This window comes from Columba livia, chromosome Z, assembly GCF_036013475.1.
Source record: "Columba livia isolate bColLiv1 breed racing homer chromosome Z, bColLiv1.pat.W.v2, whole genome shotgun sequence".
Lineage (NCBI taxonomy): Eukaryota > Metazoa > Chordata > Aves > Columbiformes > Columbidae > Columba > Columba livia.
The window spans coordinates 20,281,902-20,301,613 of NC_088642.1; the positions used below are offsets into that span (position 1 = coordinate 20,281,902).

The 19,712-nt window shown below is 39.0% G+C and overlaps 1 protein-coding gene across 2 annotated transcripts; it reads right to left on the minus strand.

The window, feature by feature from the left end:
• Positions 1-1,870: 1,870 nt before the first annotated feature.
• Positions 1,871-19,062, minus strand: C1QTNF3 (C1q and TNF related 3). 2 transcript variants are annotated; one of them, XM_065047520.1, is made up of 6 exons: positions 18,229-19,062; positions 13,176-13,287; positions 10,431-10,585; positions 6,865-6,994; positions 5,391-5,490; positions 1,871-3,929 (listed from the first exon to the last, which is right to left on the minus strand). In XM_065047520.1, the coding sequence occupies exons 1-6, from the start codon at positions 18,514-18,516 to the stop codon at positions 3,770-3,772; spliced, it is 945 nt and encodes a 314-aa protein (XP_064903592.1). In that variant the 5' UTR covers positions 18,517-19,062; the 3' UTR covers positions 1,871-3,769. The 2 variants fall into 2 exon arrangements, with proteins under 2 accessions (XP_064903592.1, XP_005506060.1); XM_005506003.3 differs by having other exon boundaries at positions 18,433-18,937.
• Positions 19,063-19,712: the final 650 nt, after the last annotated feature.

Consider the following 19,712-nt stretch of genomic DNA (forward strand, 5'->3'; position numbering starts at 1 on the left):
CTTATGAATTACAGATTTAGAAATGAAAACTCACTCTCATCCACAGAAGGTATTTGTATAAGCTGCCTTGTGCTACTTCATTAAAGTAAAAATATCCTGGAAAAACTACTCTTTGTGAGTTGTTTAGTCCAGTCAGGCATTGGGATGGTGATCTGGCCTTCCTGTAGTGAACAAGCTTTGCCATTGATTTTCACAGTGCCAGAAGTTCCCACCCTGATGCGCAAAGTAGTAGAACAAATTACTAATGGCTGTGACAGTTTTTTTCTGTACTTTGGACCTTTACCGTTGTACCTAAACCAAAATACTAATCTTTTTATCTCCTTTTAGTCACAGCTTATGGTATTACTGTGCTTTTGTGATTTACAGTAAGAGAATAGCAAGTAGCTCTATATGGCTAATCTTCATATTGGCTAATTGAGGGAAAATAAATATTTTCCTGTGAGTTTATTATTAACCACTGCTGTAGGGACTGGAAACTCTAGACCAGGGTTATTGACAGATTTAATTTGCCTGAATACTGAGCTTCAGCTCTGTGCTGGGCACCAGACATGCTACTGCTTGGCCATCCTGCCCTAATTTATTTCTGGAGAACCATTCCTGCTGGATAGGGTTGTCTACCGCATTCATTAAAGACAAATTCTCCTGCATTGCTAGTGCGATGGATTTATAAGCCTTTGTTTTTATGAAGTCTTTCCATCACATTGCCCATGAGCCATTTATTTGCGCCTTAGCTATGGCATACATAATTCATCATCTTTGTTTTGTGTGCCTTTGATAATTAGAGAAAGCAAACATGAACCATTCTGAGAAGCAGGTGGTCTTGGAGGGAAGAGAGCATTGATTTGAAGTGATGCAGTATCTGGAAGATTTTGTTCAAAACAATCATACTTCTACTCTTTTCTAGTTTAAAAGATGAAGAGGAGACAAATTAAATTCCATCCAGCACTTCAGCTGCAGGCCAGGACTTTTTGCATGACAGAATGGCACAAACTCTGAATTCCCATCTCCTGACCTGGGGTTCCAGCCCTTATGGACTCTCATCAATTTTAGTATGCTGTGAGCACCTGAAGTGCTTTTCTTTCAAAGGATCGCTAAGATTGAAAAATGAAGCTCCTAGAAACTTTAAAAATGCTAAAACAAAGGTTGCTGCTCTGAATTTAATTTGGCTGTTCTTTCCTACATATTAGTATGCTCTGTTTTCTGTAGTAACAGTGCTATACATTTGGGTGAACATGTTGAACGAAGCCGTTCTATATTATTCTCTTGCTATCATGGCATCATATAATCGCTGCTGTATGAGGCCAAGAAGTAGCATGTGACTATGTGATGGGAAGAACATACTGTGAGAAACATTCACAGGAAATAGGACCTAAGGTGTCAAAGATGATTTCAACATGGGTATTTCCATTCTTGGTGTTGTAACAATGTGATTCTTTTAAAACGCCAATTTTTGTGGAATTTCTCACATCTGCTGGATTGTTTTCAGAAAAACAGAAGGATAAAACTCCCATTTGTGCATTTTTTTACCAGTTAACACAATAAGTCTTTTTGTTTAATAAAACTCTGCACCAAATGGGTTTTATTTTTCCGTGAATGTGTTCATGGAGGATGCCCTGCCCCATTTCAAATGCAGATGAACAATATCGAGCCTCTTCCACTGTCATCTTCACAGTCTTCGTGCCAATATCTGAGCATTGATTTCATCAATCCAGTGGCAGAAAAGAGAGACCCAGCCAGTCCCTCCTGTTGGGAGGAATTTGCAATGTCAAGAAGCCAGCGTAGTCTCTTCCCGCACCTATTAGCTATCCTTGGTAAATGTCCTTACAAATGGTGAAGGTCCTCAGTAAATATAGATATGAACAAACCAGTATAGTTTTATGACTATTAATCTTTATTGGGTAAATGTGTGTTTTACAAAGTAAGCAAAACATTCCTAACACAAAAAGAAACAATTTTTTTAGAGATTTTTCTTACTGTGAACGTTAGCTTATGATGCTGTATACCTCATACAACTTGTCCACGTATTCCGAAAGAATAACATTATCTGATTACCTGGTGGGCGTGGTTTAGTTTGAAGGCATGCCAGAATTTTACTAAAATGCGTATTAAAAAGACGTGGTCTCAGGTTTTGAAAACCTTCATGATGCAAACCTGACCCAAGTTCATAAAGAAACAAGAAAACTCATCAGATGTCAGTTCATTAAAGCTAACATTTTCAGTGGTTGATGCATAAAACCAAAAATATCACAAGTCATAATCATCAAGTATCAACATGCATTTTTCATCACAAGATGTGGTTTACATACACTGGGAACGTGTAAAAGGACATAAAAATTCATAGAGCAGATTTTGATTCATTTGCTCTGTTGTCATGCTAGTGCTATCTGTATCTAGTATAAAAGAATTTCAAATAAATGTTTTCCTAACCCCACCTGCTTGTTATACATTAATGGCAGGCAATGTTTAGTTAAAATGTAATGTCTGTTAAAATGTAATTTCTACTTCATTAGTCTGTGTGTGGAGAGCCAGAATGTGCAGAAGATACATTCAAACTTCTGTATTTTCTTAGTATACTTGTGCTGATTGTGATGAAAAGTAAATAGCAAGACAGGAGTTCATTTACCAAAAATTTTGGAAAGCCAGTGGCAAATTTTGGTGCTGAAGAGTGGCCCAGTTTACTGTGACCACAGCTTCTGAGCCAGCCAGTGTTTGCTTTCACCAGTTAAATATTGATCTGGGTTAGCTGCTGCCTTGCCAGACAGCAACGTCTTTTCCTGTAATACTGGTTCTTGGAAAGCTGGTAGGAAAACTGTGTCAACAACTTCGCTGTTAAGTAAATATGCAATATTAAAATGTAGATCCTTCCAGAAGAGCTCCGAACTCCACAAAGTGTCTGTTTCTCTGTTTGTACTGTGGGCATATCCCAACTTCTCCAGCGTATATGTCTCTGCTTTGATACCTTGCACTCAGTTACATCAGATTTTGACAATTTAAGTCTAGGAAGAAACGTTACAGTTCCCCTGTCAGATCCCCATACACTGCAGGCTAAATTACTTTAGCTTCAAGCTCTATTAAGGCAAGAATTACTACCACTCCTTTTCTTTTTTTTTTTTTTTTAAAGAAAGATTGAGTGAGCATAAATATGTACTAGACATCTATGAAAAATGACACCAGATGTTTCAGAGGTTTGAGATGGGAATACAATAACCCTGAATCCTTGACATTTTTATTTTCACATTTTTTCTTCTATTTGTAAAGTTAATTCTAGTTCAGTAAAAACTTCCTCCTTTAAATCTGGTTTCAGCTGAGCCTACTTTTAATTCATTCAGGCCTATTTCCGTGATGCAAACTGAAATGAACATATAATAAGAAACAAATCACTGAACAGAAAACCATTGATCAATTGTTCAATTCCTGACATACACTTGACAAAACTATTTTTATAGACAAAATTGGCTTTACTGTGCCAACTACTCTCTAAATCATTTTAAATCCTTTTTCTTTGTTTTTAGTCAGTTTGGAGAAGAGAGCAATAGCAACATTTAATAATTCTCTAGATAGAACCCAGGTGACAGTATGTCTTCCATGTGTCTCTAAGTGTGTCAGCTACCCAACGTATTCAGCTCATCTACACAAATAGCAACTCATTGCATCAAAACAACCGTTCCTCATCTTTCAATGTCGTAATGCTAGTCCACAGTCCAAAGAAAAACACCAGTTCCAAAAAAGAAGTTTCCTCAGATAAACATCTGTTGGGTTGTTTCTTTTATTACTTGGTTTCAAAAAGCAGAAACCCAGCAAAGGTGGAGAAGCGTTGATGGTCCCCATGGAGGGCTCCGTTGCCCATTCGCAGCCAAACTTCATCTCCCTTGGCAAGTTTTAGCACCGCGCTGTTTCCTGAAGTGTCTGCTTTCCCTTTAGATTCATAACTAAGGATGAATATTTTAACAAGTCAGCTTTTTATTTCTCAAAGATGATGAAGCAAACAACTTAAAAAAAAAAAAAATAATAATCCAAGCAAGCACCTGGTTTTCCTGAGCAAAACTCTCTTAAAAGGCTTGCCAAATTTTTTTTTTCAGTTTTAGGAGGAAATTTTGGCATTTTTCTGCATTTGTTTTCCTAGTCAAATTTTGCACCTGACTTAATCACATAATTTTGCTTCTTTTTGGAGTTCTGGAAGTTTAACCTACGTGTTTTTTTCCAGGGCACAGGAACAAATTTATTGTCTAAAATAAAACTCTGCTCATTCATCACAACACTCCAGGTTTCCCATGATGCTCCTTTTCCCTTGGATTGATCCCAGCTAATTTTAAATTCCTCCAGGTCATGAGTCTCATGTGAGCTGTGTCCCTGTGCTCCTGTCACAAGCAGCCTCAGAGACCAGCAGCTCACTCCATCCCAAGCCCTTCCCTTGCGATGTAGGTACGTTTGGTGTGGGATAACCTGCTGGTTTTGTGCAAGCACTAGTTCCCTTTTTTTTCACCTCTTGCCTTTTCTGACACCAGTGCTTCAGGGGAAGAATACTGGGCACTTTTTCTTTAGGAGGAAAGACCTATTTGGAATGAAGCAGCCTTTGGTGGTGCTTCAGGTACGGGCTGTTGAAGGAACCTGGACAGCTTAAATGAACCTGCCATCATTCAAGTGCCTAAAATCCAGTGTGACCAATCTAAGTTGTTGTGTCTGTTTATTCAGACTCATGACCAAAGCTTGATTTCGGCATCAGACCCTTAGCTGGTGTTAAATAATTCATTTTTTTTTTTCAAACATGTATTTTTTGTAGATATCCATCTGGCTACAAGCTTCTTGACCTGGTCCTTATAGAAGCTGATAAGCTAGAAGTGGATCCTAGTCTTCCTAATCCTCCAGGTAACAAAGAGTTTAGAAATTTTTATTCAAAGTGTGCTAATGATAACAAAGCCAGTAAATGCAGGACCTTTGCTTCTTACTCATCCTTACTACAGCAGTTTAAATGCTCTCCACCTTTAAAGCAAATTGCTCTCCCCTGATCTTTAACAAGACTGTTTACTAGTTGCTGAAAACTTTATTATGCCCTGTCTCTGACAGGCAAAATGAGGATGAAAATGTGTTTTAGCAGAATGACAGAGTGTTACCACTGGACTCCAACTCTGACTTACAGTGCTAATTCCTTTCCCCGGAGCTCTGAGGAACTTGTGAGAAAGGCTGAATTTTAGGTCCAGAATCTGTGGCAGGTATGGTCCAAATTTGCAAGTTGAGGAGAGCAAAATACAATTGTTTTACTTTGTTGGTTATTTTACTCTACAGAATTTCTTTTAAAAAATGCAAAATTTCATGTTTTGTGAAATGTGAGAAAGCTGTCACATCTGTGCAAGCCTGTCTTTTGCATTAAAATGGCCTGGCCCTCCACTTACCTATATAAGCTGAAAACTGTATTGCCATTATGCATCAGGTACACATACACTTCCTCCACATCTTCATGTTTCATCATATTGAAGGTGAAGAAGTACACCCCTGAAAAGATTAACACATACAACATATTTGCTTCCTAGAGGCAGGTAGTCATGCTGCAGACTCGCAGTTCTTGTTCAGAAAACATAAGAGCTGAGGCCAAAATTGCCTTCCAGTGGGTATTTTGTTTCTGCCTATAGTGTGCCAAAATCTGATTCATTTTTATTCTGCATGTGACAGGGGTTCAGCTACATCCTGTTCCAGAGAAATTGCTCTATTTGAACATGGCAGGACCACTCATCCCTTCCTCCTCACTGAAAGGGAACTTTTCCAGAGGCTCAGTTGAGACCCCTCTCTCACCATTGTTCCTTACCTTCTTGCTCCCACTGTCTCCCAAAAGGGCATTCCCATGACTCAGCCTCAGAGGCTGTCAGACAAGCACCATGTCGCCCAGGTCAGGAAGGGCACAAGCGGTTCTTGCATGACACACCCTTACCTTCACCCTTTTAAGCTCTTTCTCTGTCTGAAAGGTGCCAACAATGTTGTGTAACCATGTCATGTGTCGTGAGCTCTGCAGTACTCAGGAGGGGCAACAAGCTCCTCATTCCTGAAGAGCGAGTTTGTGGCATTGACCCTGCAATGGGAGCTTGGAGTTTCCTTCAACATCATTAAATTATTTTGGGTCAGAATTTATTGACATCCACGTATATTTTAACCTCAAAAGGAAGCAGATCTGAGGACACATACCCTTAACTGTCAGTAATACGTGCTACAGCAAGCTTGGACAGCCTGACCTTTACTTAATATGATTTCCCATAGCAGTGAGTAAATGAATGTCAGGGTGAGAAAAGCCAAGTGAAGGAAGGTGCCTTCAGGCTTTACTTAGACATGGTTTTTGTTGTGGTCCTGCCTCGTCCATCTCCTATTGTTCTCCCTGTGCCACGGCTGCATAAGATGGGGGACTGATGCAGCTGAAAAGTAACTCAGTGAAAATGGTAATGCCTCATTTCCAGCCAGGCATCTGCTGCTGGCCAAGTTGCTACTGAACTGGCATGAGGGAAGCTGGGATTGAAGAGAGTGTATGGAGGCAGGAAGTAAAGGAGGCAACCACGAATCTGCTGCTGCTGTAGCATCAAAGCCATGGTTATCACAGTGGCTGAGGAGCTAAAGGTCTCAAAGCAGATGGTCCGGCTCCATCCCCAGCTTTGGCCGTTCCTCTTCCTCCTGCCTCCATGCATTGTTCTCACTGCCTGACAACCTTCTCTTGGCTTGCTTGGTTTCCTATTTCATTTCTCCTGAAAGCAGGTAGCAAGAACTACACAGATTGAGTCTCATCAGTGCGTTGCGCAAAGGCAGAGAATTAGTTTCTCATTATTATAGACCACGCTTCTCCCTATAGCTCACAGAATCGTATTATTTTGTTTGGCAAATACTCACCATTCACTGGAGCACCAAATCTCCCAGTCATTACATCAAAAAAATTCCCAACGTTGGTTTCAACACTGCTGAAGATGATCCCACTGTTCTGGTTGCTGAAGTGAGTAGCCATGGAAGCCATAAATGCGACCTGCAAAATGCATTTCTTATTTAAGCAGTCATTTCCAAAATGCACATGTGTAGGGGAGCCAGCTACAGATTTTTTCCCTGTATTTGCGGTCTGTTTATTTTCCTAACAGAGATGTTCTTCTAGGGCCTGCTCCAAGGCCATTAAACACCAGTAACAAAACCCCCATTGAATGAAAGTGGACGGGACTTCTTGCATTCAATTGGACTATTCATGACTGTAAAGGTAAGTGTATGGGCAAGTGCTTGCAAGTCAAGACCTTCGTTTGGGATTTTGTTTACTTTTAAATCTCTATAGAATTAAGCAATAGAAAACTGGTGTTGAAATGAATGGTGTTTCCAATAAAAGTAATTTAATTAGTTTTTAGACATTCCCCAATGCATTTAGACTAGATATTGCTTTTAACTGAATGTGTGAAACAAATAATGCTTGGTAAAATCTATACAAATTAGAGTTTCTTGCTAACTACCTTTAGAGATACATTCAGCATTTTTATTAGAGTTCTCCTAGAAGTGCAGTTGCTGGGACTCAACAGTTGGTGCTTTTTCTTTCTTATTTGTTGCCCTGTACCCTCAGTCATGACAACAGAGGGTCGTAGAGATGAACAGAGGAAACTAACAAAGTGAAAACTGTGCTCCAACTTACTGTTACACTTCTTACAGTGAGACATATTGGCTGTGGAAGAAGTTTCAGAGGCAGCAGTGCAAAACCGCCCACACTGGACAATTCAAATTGCCCTCAGCGAGATACCAGAGAATGACTCTGTAAAGTTGCATGGGCAGGAAAGGCGGTTGTTTCTTCTGTGAGTCTGTGATCCTCCCCATCTGCCTGTCAGTACATGGGGTACAGGCAGAAGTGCTGCACCTGGATGCCAGAATGTGACATAGGGACTTGGCATTTTATATCTGTCTCTTAACTTCGTAGATGAGAAGTATTCAATTACAGTTGTTACTGCTCCTCACAAAAACTACATTTTTTGTGAGATTCCAGCTATACTGGCATTAAAAAAAAAAAAAATAAAAAAATCCCACCATAAACCACAAAACCCTCCCCACACCAACTTCTTTTGATTTCAGATCCAAATAAGAACAAAACTGAAACAGGCAAGATGAAATGCAAGTCTCGATCCAACAATGGAAATAATTAGCCAATTGCTCAGAGATTTGAGGAGCTCCAGATGTGAGCTGAAAGCTCGGGCTGATTTTCCTTATCCCTGCTTGGATGCATTTTCTGTGATGGCAAGTTGTTAACTTCTTGCTTCTCAGCCAGGATCACATCAAAGTTCATCATGTGTTAAAGCAAAGCAGCTGCAGTGGCAGCCTGAGGGAATTTTTTACTTTTTGTCTAGATTCAATTTCACATTCTCCTTGACCCTGAGCTGCATTTCTTGGCCCGATTAGAAAAGTTGAAAAAGATGTCCTTTTTCCCTAGGTCTCATTTTAAAGTAGCAGATCAACATGAACACACCAAGACTTTCAGAATAATCCTGTACTTAAACCAGTATTGTATTCAAAATTGTTTTTTCCTGTACCTACGCTCCTGTACCTACCCTGTACCTACTCTCCCTGCTGTAAAATTCTTAAGCATGGCATTAACAAGAAATGATATGCTATACTGTGTAAAGAATTTTTAAACACATGTTAAAAACAGTGATGGAATTCTATATGGATGTAGGTATTGCAATATAAACTTTTATTTGTCTGCTTTCATAATCACATTTTTAATCAAATTACTACCACTCCCTTTAGGTAAGAAAAAAATACTAATAGCTAATTTTAAAACTGGAAAAGAATTTATGTTGAATGTAATCACAACAAACATATTTTTAAGATGTTCAGCTATGATGTTAATTCCAGTAATTCTTTAAGAATAATAAAATAATTCTGCTTTATTACAGAAGTCCAGTAATTTTGGAATATGGATCTGTAAATAGAACAGAATTTCACTTTTTCCCGTAGCCAGAGCATTTGAAAGTGGAATTTCTATTTGTGCATATTTGCTATACCCTGTTTTGTCCCTTCTATGGTGAACTTGGTTTGGGGGGATATGAATCATATCAAGACAAAGACACTTCTGTTGAGGTTTGTACATGTGAGGATGATTTCCGTTATAGTTTCTGGACATCTATGTATTCTGAGAAGTCCCATTTGCCCAAAAGCAGCAGTGACCATCAGATTAAGCTGAGTTGCTCTTCTAGATCCCCAGTAACTGTAATGGGAGCTTAGGTGCTTCCCTCACAGGGAGGCTTTCTGGAGCTGAAACTGACTGCAATCACTTGCCCACACAAATGCACCTGGTGCCATCTGCAGTGCTTTAGAGTTCAGCACTTGGGGCTGTCTGATCTGATGCAAGATCACCAGAAGCCACGTCTACAGTGACAACTGGAGACCTGAAGGGATACATCTCGAAGGCTTGCCATGCATCTAAATCTTGCCTTTAGCACCTTAGCTGCGATGCATCACAGAGACAGTGAACCACCCATATGTTGCTAGACTGCAGTATACAGCGTGGACAACTCTTTTAAATCCTCTTTGCAACAGCAACCAAGGATCCCAGTTACCCATTTACTTTCTCTTGCCTTAAGAGCAGGACTGCACCACACCTCCTCTGTAGTGTAGGTATACGTATATGTTAATATTTATACATATATATGCACTATATATTTTTATACATAAGCTCTCTGCCATCTGCCAAGTTCCTGGTACCTGTAAAGGTCTAATACAAAAGCTGTGGGACTATGTCAACACAGTGTTGAGACCAAACAAGTATATCCCATCCCTCAGCAGAGCTTGTCGCCCAAGGATTGAACCCATTTTGTAATACTCTCCTTTTCTTTGGGAGCTCATTCATAGACAGAACCTACATACTTCTCAACATATTTAAGGTTTTGAGACATTTAAAACCACAGATAGCTAATGAGGGCTATTTTTCAAAACCAGAGGACTTCTGTCTGTGCTCGGAGGTTTTGACCTGAGACTCTGAGGAGCTGAATACATCTGCTTCAGACAATCTCACGAAGCCTGACTGACATGAGAAGCATGGGCCTGAGTGGCTACTTTGCGAACAGTTTTCCATAGGAAGCACAGTTAGGTATGTGATACAGCTTGATAGAAAAACGGTAGTGCCTACTTCCCCTTTAATGATGCAAATACTGGTGTTCTGTCCTAAAAGGGAACTGTATATATGTTCCTTCCTGCCCATTTCTCAGCTGGATACTTACTCTTCAGAAAGACTAAGCACTGATGTCTTTACTTTCCAGGAAAATCTGGCAGATCACATTTGTCAGTCATGACGAGGGCTATATATATGTCTCTTACTGTATTAATTTACAGGTGGATTTGCGTATTAAATATCTTACAGTGGTTAGGTGCTGTTTTTCAAAGAAGAAAACCTTAACCTGCAAACTGCTGCAGCCAACACAAGCCAGAGATTTTTGTACCTGTAGCTCTGGAGGAATCCCAGGGTAACCCTTCTCGCCTTTGGGTCCATGATGGCCACGCTCTCCTCTCGGTCCCATGTCTCCTTTGTCTCCTTTTTCACCTTTGGCTCCTTCCTGGCCAGTTGCTCCATTATTTCCATTGTTTCCATGGTTTCCTTAAAGGAAACAGCGCTTTCTGTTTAACTTAAGTAATTTAATGTAAGATATTTTAACAAATAATTGTAACAGGGTCTTTTCCACCAGTTTGGAACACATAGGCTTTTCAGAACCATAAAACATAGGCTGAGATGTGATGGATAAGAAACAGCTGTGTGGCTAAGCTGAAGGTAAAGGTTTTGAATGTACACTGATGTCTAAGAGTTGACCCTGATGCTATCTTGGTGTTTCTGTATAAAAGTGTTTGGTGTTTCTGCCAGTGTCTTGGGTCATAGCATTGTTGGGGAGTTTCCAAGGACAAGACATGAGGCAAACATGAGGCTCAAGGAAAGCGAAAGCCATCGCCTGCTGACATATACCAGCTAGCCTGCATGAGTGCTCTTGCTTTTCCTTTTGTGTAAAAGCTTATTTCCTGATAATTTGAGTTAATTAGGATAGGATAAGATAATTTTGAAGAACAATTTGCTATCTTTAAAACATGCATACACGATGAAGAATGACTGTAGCCTCAAACTAGCTAAATAACCCATCTGTGCCAGAAGTGGGAGGATCTGCCTTCTCAGGGTGCTGGTTAGCTTGAAGGGGTTGACTGATTGCATGTTCCTAGATTTAAAGAAATAGTTTTATAATGAAGCTTTTCTGAGGTGGCTTCTTGTAAGAATGGTCATTATAAAAATATATTCCTGCATCTGCAATATTACTTATTTCCTGATGTTTACTAAGGAAACTACTGAGCAAATTTCTATGTGATTGAAAATATTTTAAAGATGAACAGAATCACTGAGCAGTTATTATGGCTACCTGAAGCAAAAGCTTGACCTTTCAATTAATTACTCATGGGGTTAATTAGTGTCATCATTGTTCTAATTCTACCTGAATTTAAATTAGGTTCTTTGCCACTCTGCCTGTTCTCCGATTAGTCACTCTGATTATGAATTTGCAAGAATAATGGTGTTGTCTGAGATCAAAGCTAATGATTAAGTGATTCTTCAGAGTTTTTGTGTTGAGAAGAAAAATCTATTTCAAACAAGGAAGCTAAATTGTGGAAGAAATTAAGCAAATTTTTGTTTGGATAGAGAAATCAATAACTCTTAAGGATAACAAGAATGATCCTTCATGTAAAGCCAGAACTACTTCACTACCAATTCAGAACAGAGGTCTGCAAGCGACAGTCAATTCAATCAAGGGAAAAGAGGCTGTTGTTGTTCCCCTTATGGCCACAATGATATGAAATGCAGCAGATGAAGGAGACAAAGAAATTCCAGGGTACGGACGGCTGCTGTCAGCCACACATTTGCGGTGTCTGTGGTGGCATGAGAGTGTGACTGAGATACATCCTTGCATGAGGAAAAGGCAAAGCTGGGACTAGGCTGTGTTCTGGTGTGTCCACTGCAGCCATGAAATTGCGTGTCTAATAAAAAATTGTGTCCCGCTTCCAAGTGGCCAACCATTTATTAATACATAAAGCAATATTTATGCACAAGAGGCCTCACCATTAGATTTCTCTTACTTCTCTAATGTTCAATACTATTTTTATAGAGGGTTGGTGCATTAATAGCACATAGCAGGCCAGTACCGAATATGCCTTATTTTGCCTGATACCCAAAATATGTCAAAGTGACGATTTATTTCAATAGTTTGCCTACTGAAGCTAGTTCTTGAAAGACTTCGTTTACTCAGATTTAACTTCATAACAGTCAGATTTAACTGTTACTGTAAACTGTTTCTACCAAAAATCACTATATTATTTTTTGTGTGCATGGTTATCCATCATGTCTGTTACTTTCAGTATGTTTGTGAGACAGAAGGATTATGAACTTTCATTTTTGTTGTGATAACATAAGGCATAGGCTTTTGAAGGTGAGACAAATTTGTCAGGCAGTGATTTGTTCATTTACATTCTACATTCGCTATAGGAATAGCAGGTTTCAAATCCCTGAAGGTAGCTACCATAACAAACTTATACCAACATGCAACTATCTTTTTCCCTTCTCTAGGCTCTTCTTTTTCCGTATTAATTATCATATAAAATTATGCCATTTTCTTTTGTATCCCATCTTTCCGTGTCCATTTTTAATGGCCAAAAAAAGATACTTTTTATTGTGGAAGACAAGAAGAAAGAAGGAAAAGAAGAAATTTCTAAGAGAGAATTGAAATATGTGAGTCTCTGTAAAATATTGGCTAGTAGTATGCTAGAAGAAAAAACCTCCTGAACACAGAACACAATAGCACAGCTGGATATTCAAAGGTGAATGCAATCATCAACTTCAGGGAACAAGTTCTTCCAACTTTGATGGAAGCTTCATGCTGCTTTAAGAAGACAGGCCAAATTGCCATAAAAATGTAATAAGATTACTCTGAATATGAATTTGTGAAAACTGAATTTTAATAACAAATGGGTTTTCACTGGAAAAGACTTTAGAGTCTAATTGAAAATACCTGTCTCCTAAGAAGTTATAGAAAAAACCTGTTCCTGAATCTGTCCCCAAATACAGACATTTGGACCATTTTTTGATATTTCATAGAATAGCCTGTAACGTATAGCCTGTAATTAGACTGACCAAAAAGCCAATTAAACTTCATCTTTACCTGGCATCCCAGGGGGCCCGGGAGGTCCTGGGGGCCCTTGGTAGAGTCGAAGTCCAAAGTCACCACGGCAGCAGGAACTACAGTCTGGATTCTGAGGTCCTGTTTGTGGGGGCTAGGTGCACAAAAATAAATGTTAAATAGCTCATTCATGGAGGGGACCAATCATATACATGTTGGTTACAGGGTCTTCATTATATATTCTCTGTTTATGTATTTGCTAAGTTTTCAAAACACTTCTTACCTGGGCTGAAATCTCCCATACTTGGGTTGTCCCTGAAGATGTTTGTTTTGGAAAATTTAAGGGAAGTGTTCTGTGAGCTAGGAAAACAATGTGTCCAATCAAATAATGAGCATTTTGAAAATAAAATAATATCAAGTAATGAAGGTTAGATCAAAGTTTCAGTTACATTCCTAGTCTGCTTTTCACGGCTCCTGGATTTCAGTTGACCTTTGTTGACAAATGAACTCATGTATAAGGACTGGTAGGACACAGGGGACTTAATTTGACCTTCACCAATAAACTATCCTCACTGAGTATAAAGAAAACAGTGTTGGACTGCCCAAAGGAGATGTTGAAAAATGTCTGTGCACCATATTCCTGTTGACAGCTGCAGACTTCCATATTTGCAGGCTGCTAAAGTTGGGAGAACCTAAAAAGTGTCAAGATACATAACCCAAATTTGAACTGACCACAACACCTGTTGTTTGGGACATTTGATTATTTGTAGTCGTGGGCATGTAACTATGAAAACCCGTTTATATACTGAAACTAATATAAATAAACTAATGAGTTTATTATACACAGCTCAGCTACTGTAATAGTAGTTTGATAATAGTTTTGTTTCTGTGCTTTTCCTTCCTAAGTTATTTCAATTATACTAAGAGTCTCATATCCTAACTAGGCTCTTGCAATGATTTACTGGTCACAAATCTTCTGATGTGTGAGCTGAGGTAGAGGTCCAGGGTTTGGTTTTGTTTCTCTACCTCCTTTTCATTTCTCCCTCTTTGTTTATTTTTCCCTATAATTCTTTGGTATTATCCTGAGGTGCAAATCTGCAGTTCTTAAATCCTGGAGGGGGATAGTTACACTAGTCTCAACTACTACATTTCTCTACTCATTCTGCTATTTGTCTTTTTTCCCCTTCTTTTCACTCAACTCTACATGCTCAAATCACTTGCCTAATGCAGACCTATTGATTTAAAGGCAGCAAACTATCCTCTGCTTGGGATAGGAGTTGCCGAATGCACATATAGATGTGCTGTATTCCTGCCCTCAAGGTCATCACCTGGCCTGATGTAAAACACTAAAGCTTTCTGCCTGTGTTTCGAACAATACCAAGTACACCCCTAGAATTCATTAATTTCAAGAGGCTTGGGAGTTTATGTTCATCGTTACAGAAAACCCTTTTCATGCCACTGAAAAACTGGAACTCCTCCAACTGGACAGACACATGCCCTTTCTAGCTGAAACCACTGACAGTGGAGCCACCATTGGATAATGGATGACCCAATAGCTCAACAAATATACCTCATATTCAAAGAGTTACAGAAATGTTAATACTTGCCAATAGGCAGAATGGCTTAATATTTATGAGATTTTGGTCAATACTGTGCTTTTTACCTTAATTTTGGATAGGTCTATATTTTATAAGAAAAAGGAGTGCTTCCTGTTGGACTGTCTGTTTCTGGAGAACCTGTTTGTATCCTTCTTGCTGTTTTGTCTCTCCCAGTTGCCAGGAAGAACATAACTGGCAATCACTAGGCACACTGTTTAAAGCTTTCCTAATGTGAGAGAAGAAGTAGCCCTGCTTCCAGCTCGTTTTGAGTCCTTGGATGGGGGCTGAGTACCAAAGGACTCCAATTGCACAAGCATTTTGCACCACATGAAATGCTGATGTTGAGTGTTGCACTGAGATTAAAGTCTCCAGCTCTTTTTTGGTAGTACTTGCTATTCATGTTAAATGAGAAGACAAACCATATACACACCTGCCAAGAACAAATAACTCACTTTGTCCTAGAAATACTTAAATACAGAACTGTGGATTATAGTTAAGGGAAGGTGTGAATCCAGCAAACTTGACTGCATGTGAGACTCTGTGCAAGCAAGATTTGTTTTCTTACCCAATGCACTGAAATCCCAAACTAGATGATTACCTAACCAGCTATGTTGTCATAAAATAGATACTAGTGCTGGTCATAACCGAATAGTCTTTGGCATTACCTCTTGAAAAGCTCAGCACATTATTACATGTGAAATGAGGCAAGTCCGGCCAGCTTGGTTGTATAAGAACAGTTCCACTGACTTTAAAATAACTACTTATGCAAGTCATAAAGTAGTATTGACTTATTATCTTTACTGATCTTTTGACTAGGAGGAAAAAAATATTCCCACTCAGCTGCCAATATTAATGAGTAGTCTGGATAGTCTTAATCTCTAAAAACAGAGAACTTAATGAAGAGTACATTTAAAGGAAAAACCTGGTCCTAAAGTAAAATTATACTCAAATGGGACAAAGAGATTAATTATAACCTACTTGCCAAGGGTGTCCTATTTTAGCCATTTGCACATAAATTTTATTGCACAATAAATCTTTGGCATTGCTCTCAGAACATGAGTATGATTTAGGAGCTTCTGGAATGCATCTGCCACATTGACATCCTAATACAGATAGAAAACTTGAAATACTTCTAAGGCTATATGCTCAAATTCCCATTATTTAGTATGTAGGAGGCAGTTCTAGGCAGCAGATGGTGTATGAAATTCCCTTAACTTCAAGCTGTGAACAAATCTTAATTGGGCATCCAGCCCCCTTTTACTTCCTGAGTAATTTTATGGGTTTCTGTTATATGTCTAAGACACTGCAGAAGACAAGTGATGTACATCCATCATTTTTGGCTCCTGTTCAGAATGTGAAATAGCACGTGTCTGTGGGCACTAAAGCCTTCTGTGCCCCTTCTACAGCTAATAGTTTAAAAAGCCAAAATTCAGGATGAAACACCAGCAGGTTGAGGGGTACCTGGAGGTGTCCAAAGATCAGCCTGAAAAGGAAGAATGTGTCTGGCATGGCTCTCTGCAGTCACCAAGAGTTCTTGTGCTTGAGAAAGGGATATTATATTTTATTTTATTTTAACTTACTGGGAATGTGGAAACAATGCAGCCAAGACAAATGCCGTTGTCTCTATTCCACAGCAGGGAATGGGACCGTAAAACACTTGAGCAAGACAGTGAAATTCTCTAGCCAGAGCTAAGATAACCAAGAAAGCAGGGACTTAGGGATGGAACAGCTTTCAGATGGCTCAAGGGGAAGACAGAAGTTGGACATGACTTAACATGTCTGTGCCACCTTTGTTCCTGCTCTGCCTGGAAATCCCTGGAGTCTAGAGGTGGAAAATACCTATTGCGTCAGCTGCTCTGTGATGGATTATCCCTGTCATGAATCTGCCAGTGCTCCATTTCGTTTTGGTAAGCCAAAAATTGCATCATTTCCCCAGCAAATATTGATTCTTAGAGAGGGTCTGGCAGGTAAATGACTTCCATCAGCTGTACTGACTCGCCGGGCTGAGTTTCAATGTCACAGCCTCTTCCCCCAGCAGGCAACTCCAAACACGTTGCATTAAGCTCTCTGATGAGAGACACATGCACCCCAAATACAGTGACACGTTCTGTGAGGGAGAGTTTGACCCCTAAAGAAGTTGTAATTTGGTATTAAATCCTGCATTATCTGAAACTGTGTTGAGTAAAAGGCAAATTTTTAAATACCCGTAACACATGGACTGTAGTTTGCAGCTGCACAATTGTCTCTGCAGTGAAGAGGTACAAGTGTATGAGCTGACTCATTGGACTCTGTACCTGATGGTTTATACTATTTATATACAGCAATGCAATTTAACATACCTACATTTAAATATCTATTTTGCTAAGTGCACTGGAGGAACATATAACTCTTGCACAACAAATATGAAATGCAAAGCACTATAAAATTTAAATATAGGGAATGTAGTGCTGTATTAAACTTATTCCCATACATGTGTTTGAATTCTTTAAGCCTAGGACAGGATTAAAGTCAAATCTCCCCTCTGCAGGTTATTGTTCAACACTTGTCTGCATGTCCATTATTTTTGGAATTCAAAATACCAAAGACTGATCTGAAAGAATTTTAAAACACAAATGATAAAAGGTGAACTACACAGGACTCGACCATTTCTATCAGCAATAGGAACAAAACACGTTCTTCTTTCTAAAAAACACCAATCAACAAAAACCACATTTGAGTTGAATTTTGTTTTGCCTAGTGCTAGAAAATGCTTCGTCTTCCACCCTTCAGATTTTTCCTTTTAAATTAGGATTGCAATATTTTATGTATAAACAAATTATGCCATTTTCCCCTCTGCTGTGAGCTAATGATTATAATATCCAAAATGCCATGTAAAGGGCACTAAAAGATCTCAAGTTTAAAAAGCAGATACTACAGATGATTTAGGGTTTCTTTCCAAGACTTTCTTTCTACTGAAATTGTCAAGGTGTCATATATCATTAAATCTACTCAATACTTAGTATCTTTTTGTCAAGATATTCCTTAGAATAAAAATTTTGAACTTTCAGAATTTGATTATGTTTGTCTCAAGCTCAAAAGAATATACTTCATATATATAATTTTAAAATAAAGTTATTCTCTACTAATCGAACTTTTCCAAATACATCTATAAATTCTGTAATTTTTCTTCACAATCAGATGAGTTACCAGAATCTAAAACTTCAATATATTAAATAAGTAATACCTTGAAATAATTAAGAAACTGTATATATAGAATATATGATTGCACAGGATCATAGTTTCAGCAAAACAGAGGGCTGCTGTCTCTGTTGAAACCAGTGTCCCCAACCACTGCTGTTTCTACTAGCTCATTGAAAAAACCCTATAAAGCAACTCAGCAGAATACAGACCAACACACAGATTTAATAAAATAATATCATAAACATATCACTAATTATCTTAGCAAAAAAAAATCTCATTAGCTTTAAAGATATCTTTAGAAGATTAATTCAGAGTACCTGGACTCTGTCTGAGGTAGTCAGTTCTACATCATCTACCTCTGGTCTCAGGACTTTTTGGTCTGTAGAAGTGCTATTATCAACAGTCCACTCTATGAGTTGACTCCGCTGTTTCAATATCTCCCTGCTTCTGGAACCTTTATGGCCAGTCTGGTGGTGACTTTGCAACACTTTGGCCACTGGTTTATAAGATCTTCTGCTCACCTCCATGTATTCATCTTGACACAGGCAAAATGGAAGAAAAAATAAAGCCAGTAGATGCCAACTGATTAAATCCTTCTCTGCCATGTTATTAAAAAAAAATTGCAGGAGTCCAGCAAATGCCTTGCAGAAGGAGAAGCTCTTTGCTGCACCAGGAGATATGTTGTCCGTTCAGCTTTTCCACTAGTAAGCCTGGCACTGAGATCAGTACCAGGTTTTATACGGTTGCGTGCAATAAATAAAACTGAAAATGCCAAAGTGACAGGATTCTTCATCCAGAATCAGTCATGCTCCTTTAAACAAACCAGGCATTATTCACCACTTCACCACCACAAGGAAAATTGATTTGTATGCTGGAAATGGCCACAGCATTTAACGGACTCCCATGGTTCCTATTTGGGGGCATTAAAATATGTAGCACCTTTTCTTTGGCATGTTTTTGTTTAAGTGTGAAAAAATGTGATGGAAATGGAGAACATGTGGCTAATGGTTTACGCTCCTTGATTAGACATGGAAAGGCTGTGAATTCACACTCTAAAATGTCTTTTGGACACAGTTGCCTTCCTTATTTGCCAGGAAATTTACACACACAACTGCGTCAGCCCAGTCCGAAAAATCCTTCCAAGAGCAATTAGGAAACAAAAGCACAAGAGGAGCTTTTGCATATGATCCTGACCCAATGGCTGTTTCTGACTATGCTTTTCATTCACTAAAAGAAAAATATTGAATTTCTGTCAGCTGGCCAACGATGGAACGAGACTGGGTAAGTAGCTCTGAAAAACTGGGTTGAGTACAGATTCACAGAGCCCCATTTCTCAGCATTAATTCAACCTACTCAGCCAGGCAATATTTTTTCCCTTGAGTTCACAGTGTTTTGCTAAATGCAACTGCCAAACCAAGCTTTATGTCCTCACTGCCAAGTAAATATAAATTTACTGGGGCCTTATTTCAGACTAAAAGAATCAAATTATATATGTATAATAATGCCCTTATTATATTTTTGAACCTCCCACTAGTATCCTCTAGAAAGCCACAACTGCAGAATTCAGTTCTGCAAACGCATCCAACATGCACATGCACATCCAGCCTTCCCAAGAGCAAGTAGCTCCCTGGCTTGTGAGAAACATTTCGCCAGCACATGGCTAGAACAACATTACTGAAAGTATCAGTCCCAGCTAATGATCCCTGGGCCTGCAGTATGATGGACTGGCTCTTACTCAAGGTGCTCAAAGCTGACCACCCTGGTTAGCATTTGACTGAGGCTCCTCTGTGACCTCTAGGGT